The 14,393-nt window shown below is 36.7% G+C and overlaps 1 protein-coding gene across 7 annotated transcripts in view; it reads left to right on the top strand.

The window, feature by feature from the left end:
• The first annotated feature begins 2,995 nt into the window (after window positions 1-2,995).
• Window positions 2,996-14,393, top strand: part of kcnq1.1 (potassium voltage-gated channel, KQT-like subfamily, member 1.1) — a 36,089-nt gene continuing 24,691 nt past the window's right edge. For 3 of the 7 annotated variants that reach the window (XR_009272014.1, XM_058781875.1, XM_058781877.1), the window contains exons 1-2: window positions 2,996-3,578; window positions 8,127-8,217. Coding sequence is in view for 6 of the 7 variants with exons in the window: in XM_058781875.1 (XP_058637858.1) it covers window positions 3,283-3,578; window positions 8,127-8,217 (387 nt within the window). In the remaining variant the exon portion in view is untranslated. The remainder of the gene's footprint in view (window positions 3,579-8,126; window positions 8,218-14,393) is intronic. The other 4 variants (XM_058781872.1, XM_058781871.1, XM_058781873.1 and 1 more) reach the window with 3 other exon arrangements.

The raw sequence follows: 14,393 nt of genomic DNA, 5'->3' as shown, positions 1-14,393 counted from the left end.
GATCTGTTGGTAACCCACCAGCTCGATCAAAGATACTCTTGGGCATTCATCAGTTATAACAAAACCTCTTTATCTCATGAAGACACTCAACATTCACTTCCAGCCCATTCCAGCAGTTTAAATCCAGCACTGTGGATAAAAATATCCAGTGATTTTTTTTCTTCTTCTCACTTCACTGAGCAGGAGCTCAACACAGCCCCGCTTTACCTTAGACTCCCGCAGAACATCCACACACACCCACGCTTACAAAGTCGTGCAAAGCGAGGGGTTTAATCCCTCAGGGTGTGATGGAGTGAAGCGAGGTAACTGCGCTTGAGGGTTGGCAATGGTTAATTTCGTGTTCCTGAGTGTACTCAGTTAGAGAGAAGCACTTGGCAATACATAAAAATGTTATCAAAAGCCACTCTAGCTATAATGAATTTGAGCTCTGCAGGGTTCAATCAATAGGCACCCCAATAGGTGCTTTATGATACAGTTCATTGTATGGTTGGTGCTCAAAAGCATTGCATTAAATCCACCATATAAAGAAAGTGTTCATGACATTTCACCAGCCAGCTCTTTTCTTCAGCAGGGAGTCATAGGTAGCACTAGCATCTGCTCCAAACATCAAAACAAACCACATAAAAGACAAAAATAGTCATTCTTCTCTGTCTCTCAAGCAAAATGGATCATTACAGATCCATATTCTGCCATTTAGATCCAATACCTCCGTTTACCTCCATTAGAGGGCTCTGTGGAGGATCCAAGTAGCAGATGGGTCTAATTAAAGCTTCCAGCCTGCGTTGAAGTCAAAGGGACTTGCAACACCATTCTAGCTATGATCACTGATGTTCTGTCCTTGGGGTCAAAAAGAAGGTCAGGAAAAGTACCTACAAAAAGTTCAGAATGTAACTAACTGGGAAAAAAGCTCCTGCTGCTGAGAGAGACCATTTGTGCTAAGAAAATCTAAGAAGAAGGTTGTGCTGGCAAGGCTCGTGAAGCGATTTCTTCACAGCAAGGAGCACACCACGTTTGACAAATAACATTATATGTGGCTTGATTTTTCACAGTGCTGTCAAATGCAAGTCGTATAAGCACTTATAAAAGTGAACAGTAACAGGTTACTCTTGCAACATTTTGGGAATTATGGCACAAGGTGAATTTAATTTTTTCCTTACAGAAATAAAACCATCTGGAGCCTGTAGGTATAAAGAGCATACGATATGTGAGTAACCCATTTATTAATGTTCATTTCTTCCTGTTCCATGTGGGAAAATGTTCAGGAAGGCTGTATTTTTACATAAAGAATATAGCATTTAGGATCTACTTTTTTCGGCCAATGAAGGCATATGCTGTTTTCGATGATGCCACTCTAATAATTTATTCACTTTAAGCAGCTAGGTGTCAACTCAGATGAACTGTAATATCTGATAATGTTTTTTGTTTTGACAAGGGAGGGAGGAGAGGTCAGTGAAAATGCTGCTCTCTGCTGTATATTGTAAGACACTGCAGCTGAATCTTTTATAAATAAGCTCATGCCACATTCAGAATGATCTTTCTTATTTATTAACTCTTGGGGGACTGCAAATGTGAATGTGCTTAAATAAACCAAAAGTCAATCCTTGCATCACTTTTAATGCATCCAGGTAAACCACAAATGCAATGCATCTAAAGATAATCCTACAAAAACAAGGTTTTTCAGAGATCAGAATCGGTATGGTGCAAGACTCAAGCTTTGGTGACTACAAAAAAGCGAGTCTAAAACTGGACTGTAGGATATCTCCTACACAAAATGTATGTTTCTCAGAGAAGTTTTCTCTCTTTTTTCATTGCACAATAAGAAACACCAATACAGATGATTCTCCACAGTCACTCTTTGGTAACTCTGAAAAAGAACTACAGAGGTTCTTCTAGCATCAACTGAAACTAAATCATAAATTTATCTGACCTTATAGCAAGTCTGGTCATTGTCTGCTGTGCTGAAAGTATTTGAGGATAAGCCACGCAATGTTCAGATGATCTCTACCTACATCTCACTCTGGCCTATCTTAATATCTACTTGACAACAGTATCTGTCATCACTTCACTGCCACACGACAGTATTTGAAACCTACGTCTCAGTGAATCAATACCTTCCTGAGTTCTCAAGGTGAGGCACCAATTCAAGGACATGCTGAATGAAACTGCACCTTCACCTTTTTGCAAACACAAATACTCCCTAACAGTTTTATTTCTTTAGACAAATGGCCTTACACTTTATTTATTTTTGGTTTATGTTCAGCTGGCTCTCATTTATTCCAATAATACGAGAAATTTTGACTTTATACTGACAACTGCATTGATGCATGAAGTCTGCTATACCTGCCGTGATTTCACACCAATGTTGTCAATCTTTTGTTTTATACTTTTCGTCCATGTCTTTCTCCATCACATACATAACGTACATAAATCCATTCAACTTTGTTGTGTTTTCTTTCATGCTGGTTTGTTGCATCATTCTCAATCTGTAGCATGGTAGCTGCAAAAAACACTATTTAGATTTATAAAGGTATTTTAGTAGCAGTCGTAACTAAATAAAGTTGAATGTAGCTGCTGGTCATGTAACAGCTGGTCATGTGACATCAATATGGCACCGACCATGTATATTAAAACCATTTATTTTTGAATACTGATATAATCAATAATTAATTATAATAAATTATAATATATAAGTTGATATATTGCTATGAAATCTGCTATGACTTAATCGTTTTAATTACATTTCTCAAAAGCTGTTCATTTATTTTTGTAATTTTAATAAAGATAAAATATATACTTTGAAATATTATGTTTGAAAATGTTACTATTTAATACTAAAAATTATTTATTATATATTTATTAATATTAAACATTTATTTAATAGAATTCAATTGATATAAATGTAATATATATATATATTGATATTGACTTATTTGAAACAAAAATCCATGATTTACCTTTGCTGGCGATGGCATATGGCTATGTGCTTCCTGGGACGTCACTCACTGTTGAGTATTTATGCATGTAGTTTCATGCAGACACAGTCAAGTGCTGCTGCTGATGCCGTTATGCTGCCTCCTGTCCTGCAAGCTGCACTTCACTTTCAGATGCTGCTGTTCATCCTGAAACACCAATGAAGCAATGCAAAAAGTGCTTTTTACGTTTTTGAGCGTAAACGAAGCAAAGGATAAACCCAACATAAATCAAGTTGCCGTCGCTTCAAAAGTTGTTGTACTTTTGAACTGGGTGAGAGATCATCCGTGAAAGTGTCTTCTCAGTAGCAGCATGACCTCTCCACCTCACAGTGCAACGACAGAGCCTTCGTGGACTATTGGACCTACAGAACTGGAGATGAGCGAAGCTCTGCACATGCGAAATGACAGTGCGTGGTTCGGTAGGAGTCCCTCGGCGTCCGCGGAGCCGGCAGTGATCACTCAACGCCAGGCATCTCACCTCCATCCCCGCATGTCCGTGTACAGCGCCACACGTCCCACTTTCTCTAGATCCTATTTTCAAGGACGTGTATATAATTTCTTGGAGAGACCATCGGGTTGGAAATGCTTTGTGTATCATTTTACAGTGTGAGTATTTAACTGTGATTGCTTTAGAGAATGAGAAATAGTCTACAGCATCAACAAGTTTTCCTGTTCAGAAATATAGGCCTATATATATATATATATATATATTTTTTTTAAAAAGGCACTGCTTTTATTAATGTTTGATGAGAGTACAGTGTTATGCTAGATGATTGTTCAAGGTCACTTTTCATTCTGCATAAAATAATTTTCCCTTTAGTGCAGCCTTTCAGCATACAGAAGTTAAGTTATCTTCCAAAACAATGAATAATGAATTTTTTGCAATTTATGTCATTTATTATTGAGTTCTACATAGAACTCACTGAAGTTTTTTTTTTTTTTTTTTTAAATATTAAACAACTGTTGTATTAAGTGATACACTGGAAAAGTGGAAATAAACCATTGTCTTTCAACTCAAAACATGCAGCAATCTAAATAAGCTACAATGCTTGTTTGTTTGATTTTAAAAAGTCAGAAAATGTAGTAAGAATTGTGGTGCAGTGGCCTGTGCACAGAAAAAGCATAAAAAAGCTGTTATGTCCTTATCCCAATCCTCTTGCTAAGCCTTGCGTTTCTATCTTCACTACACTTACTAAAAAAGTAAAAGCATGAAGTAATATATATCTATACATATATCAGATTATATTGCAATACACTCTCAGAAATAAAGGTACAAAAGCTGTCACTGGGGTGGTACCTTTTCAAAAGGTACACTTTTGTACCTATTAGGTTCAAATATGTACACTTTAAGTACTAATATGTACCCTTGAGGTACCAAAATGGACCCTTTAGGTACAAACATGTACCTTTTGAAAAGGTACTGCCCCAGTGACAGCTTTTGTACCTTTATTTCTGAGTGTATAGAAGCAGCTTTGAGATGCATTTTTGATATTCTATAAATTGCAAGAATTTTGGAATAGCAAGTAAACAAAAATGATTGCAATCGCTGACAATGTACTTGATCTAAGATCATCTTTACAGTCTATCAAATAACCTAAAAGGATGCTTTGCAGCAGAATGTTGTTTTGTAATTCTCAAAATGACTGGACTCATTGGACCTTTCATGGTATCTCTAGCAGGAGAGGAGGTGATAGCGGGCGGCTATACTTGGCTGCAGAGGTGACTCTGTTCAGCAGGGGCCCTGTGGGTTTGGTAACCCTGTGACTCAGTGGTGTTGGGCAGATATGCCAGGAGAACATGGGAATCTGACTGTGAGGGTGTCAGATGCGGCATCGTCCTGTAGAAACTGTGTTAACAGCTTCACTAATCGTGGATCGTTTGACTGATACTTGGTTTAATGCGTTTGTAAGAATGATGAGCATGTGGCCGAGGGTTGGAGGTTAGTCTGTAATTAACTGGTGGCTTGTCATGTAGCACATGCATTTTATTCAAAGTGATTTATGGTGTACTAATATTGTGATGGTCCCTATAGGGCAAATTGAGGTTAATTGCATCGCTTAAGGGCACAACTGGGCTCTCTGGGCTCCTCAGTGCATAATTCATCCCCACCTGTTGCATAACTAGCCCAGGGCCTTGAGCAGTAGTCGACCACTTGACCACACTGTTAGCTGTAGCAGGAAATTGAAGAGCCTCGCCTGAATACGGAAGCGTTCTTCTGTTGTGTGAGTGTAGGAGGCAGGCTATGTTAGCCAAGAATGTGCACGAGCTTATCACTGCTTCAAAGCCTGCAAAGCCATGGGGGAACGAAAGGCACTTATCAAAGCGTGACCCTTGTTTGTGTATATGTGCACATGCTGTTGGAAAAACTAGTAATTGTGTGCCGTATATTGTTATTGTTATCTGCCCAGCAGTATATGTGAGTGAAATGTCCCTCGATGTCATGTAGTCTTTAAGCACAACAGAGAAATGTAGAAGAAAGGCAGAAACTACTGATTAAATATAGAATTCAGTTACAAAACATTTCAGATTCCATGTCATGTTCAAGTGAGTGATATTTCAAGAGTCATTTTCATCTATCTATCTATCTATCTATCTATCTATCTATCTATCTATCTATCTATCTATCAATTCAATTCAAAATTGCTTTATTGGCATGACTGTAAAAAATACAATATTGCCAAAGATTGAAATATATGTGGAGAAATACAGTAACAATGAAAAGATCTAAATAATAGAAGAAAAATATTATAACAATTTAAACTTAAATAAACAGTGTAACAAATAAGAAAATGTGTGAACATTTCATACCACAGTGTTTAGCACATAAACACACAAGGCTGAGGGTCACTGTGGTAGACAGTAGGGAAACACACTGAGGTAAGACATAATACACGCATTACACACATTCACCTGCTGTCTCTCAGGCTGTGGCACATCCACACGTATCTCACAGCCAATGCTGCTGTCTGTCCCTCTCCAAGTATTATCTTTATTTGTTCCTCTTCAGTCATGGCTGTAAAGTTCTTTATAATGTTTGTGAATTTGTTGATGTATATGTCTCTGATTGATTTAAATTGGTAACAGTGAAGTAGGAAGTACATCTCTGTCTCGATCTCTCCTGTCTCATAGTGAGCACATACTCTTTGCTCTCTGGATAACCAGCTCTTTTTGTGTCTGCCGGTCTCGATGGTTAGTCTGTGTTCACTGAGCCTGTACTTGGTCAGGATCTGATAGATAGATAGATCTATCTATCTATCTCTCTGTCTGTCTGTCTGTCTGTCTGTGTAACTGTATTTATCTGTCTGTCTGTATGCGTAACTATTGTCTGTCTGTCAGTGTGTGTATCTATCTATCTATCTATCTATCTATCTATCTATCTATCTATCTATCTATCTATCTATCTATCTATCTATCTATCTATCTGTCTGTGAATCTAGATATTTCAAACTGTCGAACTTCAAGGTTTTTAAAACTATTTCAGAACTTTCAAACAAGGCTTTATTAAACCAAAATTCTAAGTTTGTATTGGCAAATTTGACTTTTCTGGTTTGAAATTTGAAATTTCTACCTCGATTCAAATTCAACTGTAATTGAATTGGAATTTAAAAGGCATTCTGAATTTGACCGATTTGATAAATACTAGTTTGCAGTGCATGTATTTTATTGGCTTTCTTTGTTATTAATTACAATGGATGCACCCAGTTTTGGTTAATTTGATTCAGCAGCGACTGTGGTGGAACAGCCTGATTTGAGAGTGGCAGTCTTTAGCGCAGTTTGCACACACATCAATTGATTCTGTCTGTTGCATTGTTTCCCCAGACTTTCCTTTTCACTCGGTTAAATGCTACACATTTCCGTGGTTTCTGCCGGTATGAATAGTTAAAATAGCCTGCTGCATATTTGATTCTGTTTAGCTCCACTCATCAAAATACTATTTCTCATTGCTCTGATTATTTTCTGTTGATTTTACCTCTAATTGCTATAAGCAAGACAATCGTTTGCTGTGTTTATCATCCCTGACTAACCGCCGTGGATTGGTAGATCAATTATTCGTTGCATTGCACGGTAGCCTGCGGCATGTTTATTGACATGTAACTTCTCTCACAGACTGCTTGCGGCAGGTTCAAGGTCATTCAGCAATAATGATTACATAATAAGATAGATATTTGTCAGGCAGCCATCCTACCCTAAGGTTATGTTTGTACGTTTACTTACATTTCTAGCCCCTCCCTCTGAATTTGTGTTGACAGGCAACAGCTGGGCACTGTTTGTCTGTGGCAGCTGGGTTTCATACCTCTTGGTGTTTCATTTTTATTGTTAATGTAGTCAGACTGATGAATTATTGAGTTGATAGAGCTGTTGTAATGGGTTAAGCATCACTCCAAAAAACAAACACTGAGAAATAGCATTTACAAATTAACAAAGCATGTACTGGATGTTGTGCTGTTGCTGCATATTAGCGATGTGCAGTTCAGATTAAATTAACATACATTTTTAATTACGAGATTAAATTTGTTCCTAATTAATCAATAACATCTCTATATACCAAAAAGCTGTTTTGTGCTCTCCTTAATATGCTGTTAGACTCATTCATTTGGTAAAACAAATAAGTTTAAAGCACATGAGAAATCATGTTGTTTGTAGGATTTGTTCTGTCAGATTAATTACATAGCTGTCTGTGAGCAAACTCTCTTTTCTCACCAAAAGAAGAACTTTTTCTTTTGTCTCAGGAGTTATAACAAAGCCTTTGTTTGGTTTAGACTGAGAGCACACAATGACCTTGCCATGATGTGTTGAACCTACAGTACTGTTACATAGGCTTCTGCATCCTTTACAGCACATGCAATATTGTTTTGTTTTTCTCTCTCAAAAAAAAATAAATAAATAAATAAAAATTCTTAGAATAGAGTAATTTAGTCAGTGAATATGAGAAAAGATACATTTCCTAAACGGATATGTTCAGGCTGATTCCAGCTAAAAAAAATATGTTCTAAGAATGTTTTGATAATTTCTCTGAACATTCTAAATGTCCAGTTATTTTTCAAAAATTGTAAAAATGTTTTTTCCTGGTTATGGGAACATTCCATTTATCATTTTGCAAACATTATATGTAATAGTAATGTTAAAATGACATATCTTCCTTTCTCTCTGCAGATTCCTCATTGTGCTTTCTTGCCTGATCCTCAGTGTGCTGTCCACCATTGATGAGTATCAAACTCTGGCTAATAAAACACTATTCTGGGTGGTGAGTCTCAATGCTTTAGACTTACAGTGTGTTAAATATTGTTAAATGAATATAAATCATTTTGCTGCCTGATAAAATCTGTTATACCTGGTGACCTTGGATAATTGATGTCCTTGTTTCTTGAACTGTAAACAGGCATTGGGCTCTGGACCTTGGACCCAAAAGCAGCTATTGTTTTTGAAGTTGGCATTGATAATCAGGGATGTGCAGAGAGTTCCTCAGGGGCAGGGGCTCAAATGTAAAATAGGGGCAACGTAAAAAAAAAAAATTATAGGTCAAAAGTTTGGATACATTACTATTTTATATTTTTGCAAGAAGTCACTCATGGTCATCAAGTCGGCATTTATTTGATCAAATATTTAATAAACTTTAAAATACATTTTATGCAATTCTGATTTATTATCAATGTTGGAAACCTGTGATACGTTTTTCAGGATTCTTTGATTAATAAAAAGTAAAAATAAAAATAATTTTAAAAAAAAAAAGCACAGCATTTATTTAAAATATAACTTTTGTAACAATATATGTTGAAAAGCTTGAGGTCAGTATTTTATTTATTTATTTATTTTTTTGAAAGAAATTAGTTTTCATTCAGCAAAAATTTGCTAAATTGACAGAAACAGTGATAGTAAAGATTGATATTGTTAGAAAACATCTCTATTTTGAATAAATGTTGTTCTTTTTATATTTTTACTTATCAATGAACCCCAAAAAAGTATCACGGGTTCCAAAAAAATAAATAAATAAAAAAAGCAGCACAGCTGTTTCCAATATTGATAATAAATCAGCATATTAGGGAAGACCCCCCCCCCACATGATTGTAAAGCGCTTTGGGTGTATTGCAATACACAATAAAGCGCTATATAAATGCCTCATTCATTCATTCATTTCTGAAGGACCATGCACTGAAGACTGGAGTAATGATGCTGAAAATTCAGCTTTAATAAATAAATAAATGCTATTTTAAAGTAGGCTACTGTATATTAAAATAGATAAACATAATTTAAATTGTAATAATATTTCACAATATTAGTTTTTTCTGTTTGACTTTTTTTGATCAAATAAATGCAGGCTTGATGAGCATAAGAAACTTTCATAATGCTGCATAATTATCAAAAATGGTAACATGATAAAGTCACCATTTCACCAGCCTACACTTCACATAATAGGCCTATAGGTGGCACTTGGGCTTCATTAACTACGATAGTTTCATGAAATAGGAGACGGTGCATCATAAATGTAGGTTAAGTGAACTGAATACTGATTACCATTATTGCGACTTTTATAATAAAGTTTAAAATAGTGTTTGTTTGTTTGTTTGTTTGTTTTTTGTTTTTTTCCTTCCGTCGACCCACTCACTGAAAGAACCATTATAGCTCGAGAGCCTCGGTTTCTGAACAGACTGGAATCAGTCACGCAACCCATAGCAACGCCTCAGATTGACAGATAAAATAAACAGGAATTTTCCTACTTTTGTTGACTAGAATATCATTGCTATTTGTCTGAGAGGGGCACTTTTGAATAATTTTGAAAAAGGGCAGGGGCTTGAGCCCCAAAGCCCCCCCTTCTGCACGTACCTGTTGATAATGTTCACATTTACAAACAGCTCATTGTTTAGCTTGTTCTCCAGTGTCTGCTGCCATCGGCCTTGTCCAGCAGAGGGCAGTAGTTCATCACTTTTTGTGTTCCATTTGATGTGGTCGCTTTACATTTTTGGTTACTCCCCTCTTGAAACTAGAACGACTTTGCCCCCATCTAATGTAGAAAATGTAGGAAAAAGAAACACATGTAATTTATCATATTTAGCAACATTAAAGGGAAAATTCTCCCAAAAATGTAAACTGCCATCATTTGCTTATTTTTTTGTATTTTATATCTGTGCAACACAAGAACGATAGATGGGAGGATTGTAACTGTCAAGCTCCAAAAGTCTAAAAATATAATAAACTATCTGTGCCCTATATTACAGATCCTCTGAAGTCATATGTTGTGAGGAAAAGTTGTTATTTACTGAAAGTTCTTTCCTCTGCCTTCAAAACTGTCCAGTCAACACAATTAGAAGGAGAAAGGGAATATGAAACTGGGTACATGGCAATTTAAATGTGCAAAAGTGAATATGATTTGAGAATGTGGGCATTCATCTTTACACTTTTCATTTTGAGAACCACTGCCTTGATGAATTTAAGGCCTGCTAATACTCTCATCATGGTAACTGGCACCACAAAGTCTGTATCAGAGAAGCAGCTCGGTTCACAGAAAATGAAGGTGTTCTGTTGTCTAGAATGGCAGCTTGAGCTGGCACTCTTAAATCATGTTTACTTTGTTCAATAATCCATGGCAGTGTTTCTGCTAAGCATTAAGTGCTTCAGGCCTGGTTAGCACATCTGAGGCTTTGTTTTGATCAATATTCAGATCACAGTCTGTCAAGTAATTAATGTGCTCGTCGAAGCATTTCCTCCTGACAGAGGCTATGTTAAATATGAACATAATCAATACCGGATTCAAAAACAATTTTTTTTTTTTTTTTTTTGTGTCAAAGGTCCAGAGCCTCAATGCCGTATATTTAGATTAGTCAATATTCCCCAGCATGCAATATGCCTGTTTGCAAGCTTACGCTGCATGTTTACAGGTCGAAGAACAGAGACAAAAGAGAATCAATTGTCTAAGGCCGGTAGAAAAAGGAGAAAGGGAGGGATAGAGATTATAACTAGTGACTGCATGTCAGAGGTCAATCTGACCACCGGCTAATGGGATTAAATCTATGCGCTGTGTTCATTAGTTGATGCCTCGCATCACAAGTTAAATCCACAATCTAGGTCTTGATGCAGAAAAGGCCCTTTTGGATTAGCTATCTGGCTACAGAAGCCCTAAGCTTAACCAAGCTTACAACAGGTGTTGTCTATTGTGTGTTAAGGGTAACTATCAGAAATCAAATAAATAGCATACTTTTAGCACGGGTGGATACTAACTTGAGGGAGAAGGGTGTTCTCACAGGAAGTAGAACCCTTGTTTTAAGGGCCGAAACCTTAGTTTAGACCCAACCACCATGTCATCCCTACCCCCCACCCAGTTCACACCCTATTTTAATGAGGCAAGGCCCTCTACATTGCGTCTCACAGCTGTTGAGCCAAACAAAAGCAGACTTGCCCCTTTCTGCATCTCTTCATGACGTTCAAACTGCTCACTAAGCCACGATCAAAAGTTACTTACAACACTTAAATGTTTATGGGTCACAGACATATAAGAGTATCCATGAGAAAGTAAAAAATTAAATATATATTCCAAGTTCTTTGAAATGTAGTCTTTGTATTCATATTGTGAAACACATGTGAGTGTACATGTTGATTTGTTGGGGAAAAAGAGATACATAAAAAAACATGAAATTCGTATATACACTGATTTTATGAATAAATATTACTGACTTTTTTACTTTATGAATAAATATTCATATTTATTGTGGGGCATAAACTGTCATGATGGTGTATATTTGGTATTCTCAAATATATATATATATATATATATATATATATATATATATATATATATATATATGCAGTAATCAACATTTGAAATTGAAATGGTTATCAAAGTTGTCCTAAGACGAGAACACATCTTTGGTTTTATGTTTTTTTTTTTTTATGCTTGTAGGTTGGGCCATATGGTGACCAGAAGATTTTTTGTATATTAATAGGCAGTGGAGCAGTTTTGTTGAAATATTTCTTCCCTACAAAATAATGATAAACTTTTACAATAAATTGCGTTCTTGTAATTAGGCTCTTCTTCTTCTTCTTCATGATATCAGGACGGTGTCCCACAATGAAAATCTTAATTCAGAAATAAAAAAAACACCTCCAATGAAGTCAATGTATTTCATTTTTAATATATTTTTGAACAAATATAGATAGAACACATCATTTACCGTACTGGTTTAGCAGATATTGTGTTTTAGATCCCCAGATTCTCTTTTTTTTACTTTGAGTAAGTGCTTATGTAAATGAAGCTAAAGCTTATCAGGCAAATCTTACTAAGTGCAGATTAATCATTAATTTAGATCAATTGTTCAACTCTCTTTTTCCAGTGTCAGCCACTAATAGTCTTGATAGGCCCTGCTAATCCATATTAGCCTGACATTGTTTCGCGGTGAGCAGGGACAGCTACTGCACATTAGCACTATACTTAGCCACACACATGCCACAGACACTTATTAACTGAGCCTATTCTGTGAGCAAAAAAGTCTATTGTGTGTGTCACACTTGTGGAGTGAAGCCTCAGAGGATGATCATTACCTGCGTGACAGCGGTAGGCGGCAGAAGTCACACAGGACGTTACGCCACACACGGGTGCTGGAAGTCACGCAGTCCCAACACCACACGCCTTGAGAAATCCTCAAGGGTTGTGATCTCACTTCTCACATGCTTCCCATATGAAGCGTCATAGCTGTCATCAGACTTCCTCCATATGCTAAGTGTGATAACACATCATCAAGCTCTGTCTCGAGGTGTTGTGAGGACAGTAGTCCTGCCACGAGGTGCTAACCCCTTTTCCAGGCAATTATCAGCTACAGATAGAACCCTCCCTTAATTGGACAGAACACAGATGTCTCTCTCTTTGTCAGTTAGGGGCTCGTGTTAACCGAGGCCCCCCACGAATGGCTAATAAAACTGTAAATGAACAAAAGCCTATATAATGATGAAATGTGTCCTATTTGAAACCACCATGAATGTGCAATGAGCATTTATTGCTATATTCGAGCAATTTGCGGTAATGTTTCAACCCTGGGTCAAAGGAGCTTTTAGGCTTTTTGTGATTCATGCAGCTAATAGAAACTAAACATTATCCAGTGCATTTCAGCTTTTCAAAAGATGTTCCGCAGAGAATATGCATGAGGTGCACTTATTTGCCTGAAGTGACATTCACTGTTATGAAGTGAAAGGACGTCCTAACCCCTAGAGTTTTTAAATATTCATTTCTAATGCTGGTGTTGTTTGAGGTGTTAGGACAAATCACCTTTATCTCATTTGCACTGATAAGATGCTACATCCCCCCAACACAGTAGCCAATGCCTTTCTGTTGTGTGTGACAGGATGTGAAGGACTATAGAGAATACAGATAAATCTGTGTATCTTCTCAAACAACGTTTTAATGTGTGACTTTTCAGTCAGAGGAGTTAAAGTGAAATATTTGTCATCATTTACTCACGCTCATGTCGTTCCAAACCTGTATGACTTTGAGTTCTTTTGAGGAACATAAAAGTTCTTTTGTCACACATTCTTCAGAATATCATCTTTTGTGTTCTGTAGAAGAAATAAAGTCGTACAGATCTGAAATGACATGAGGGTAAGTAAATGATGACATAGTTTTCATTTTTGGTTGAACTATCCCTATAAAAGCTCATTGATTCCAAACTAATTCCTTAAAAGACTACATAATGCCATACCAGTAGTTTGTTTGCTTTGTGTCTTTCTTTTCAAGAGTGTGAAGGGTTAGTTAATGCCACCGGTTATTATTTATGATCAGACTTCAAGTGTTTGCTTTGGCTAGAGCATGAAAGACTAGAGCAGTAGAAGTCACTCTATGCCATGTCGCAAGCTCATAGTAAGTCCATTTTTAATATTTAATGTAATCTTATAAGATTGAAGACAAGGGTCAGCTGGCCCTTGCTGTTATTACAGTGAACCCTTCCTCTGCTCACCCTGGCGACCGCATTCCAGCTGCGTTTTGGATGGGATATCTCATTGCCATGGTAACTGAGAGAGGCCCTTGCATCTGGGGTCCTGTTTCCTCTCACCCTATACCAACCCCTCCCCCCAAAACTGATCCCATGGCCTCTGTCGCCCACTGGCCATCCACCCAGACCTTTCGAATGACAGCTGGTCAGTGTGATCACAAGCCTAGATTTAATTAGATAGCAAGTACCAGCAGCATGGAGTGGGAACTGCTAATCGGACATCTAATTAGAGAGTTAGAAAAGACTATTCTGAAATATTTTGAATATATTATGCTACTTTAAAACAAAAAGTAGAACTTTAAAACATAAGAGTAAATGTTGACTTATAATTTAACTATTGGCAGTTTTAAATTTCTTGTATTATTTGATAACATAAATGAATAATGAGGAGTGGGAAATGATTGTTGTAATTTTCTGAAATATTCCTAAAAATATAACTTACGTTTTT

The sequence above is a fragment of the Onychostoma macrolepis genome, chromosome 07 (assembly GCF_012432095.1).
Source record: "Onychostoma macrolepis isolate SWU-2019 chromosome 07, ASM1243209v1, whole genome shotgun sequence".
NCBI classification, from domain to species: Eukaryota; Metazoa; Chordata; class Actinopteri; order Cypriniformes; family Cyprinidae; genus Onychostoma; species Onychostoma macrolepis.
This window is presented reverse-complemented; position numbering and strand designations above follow the sequence as displayed.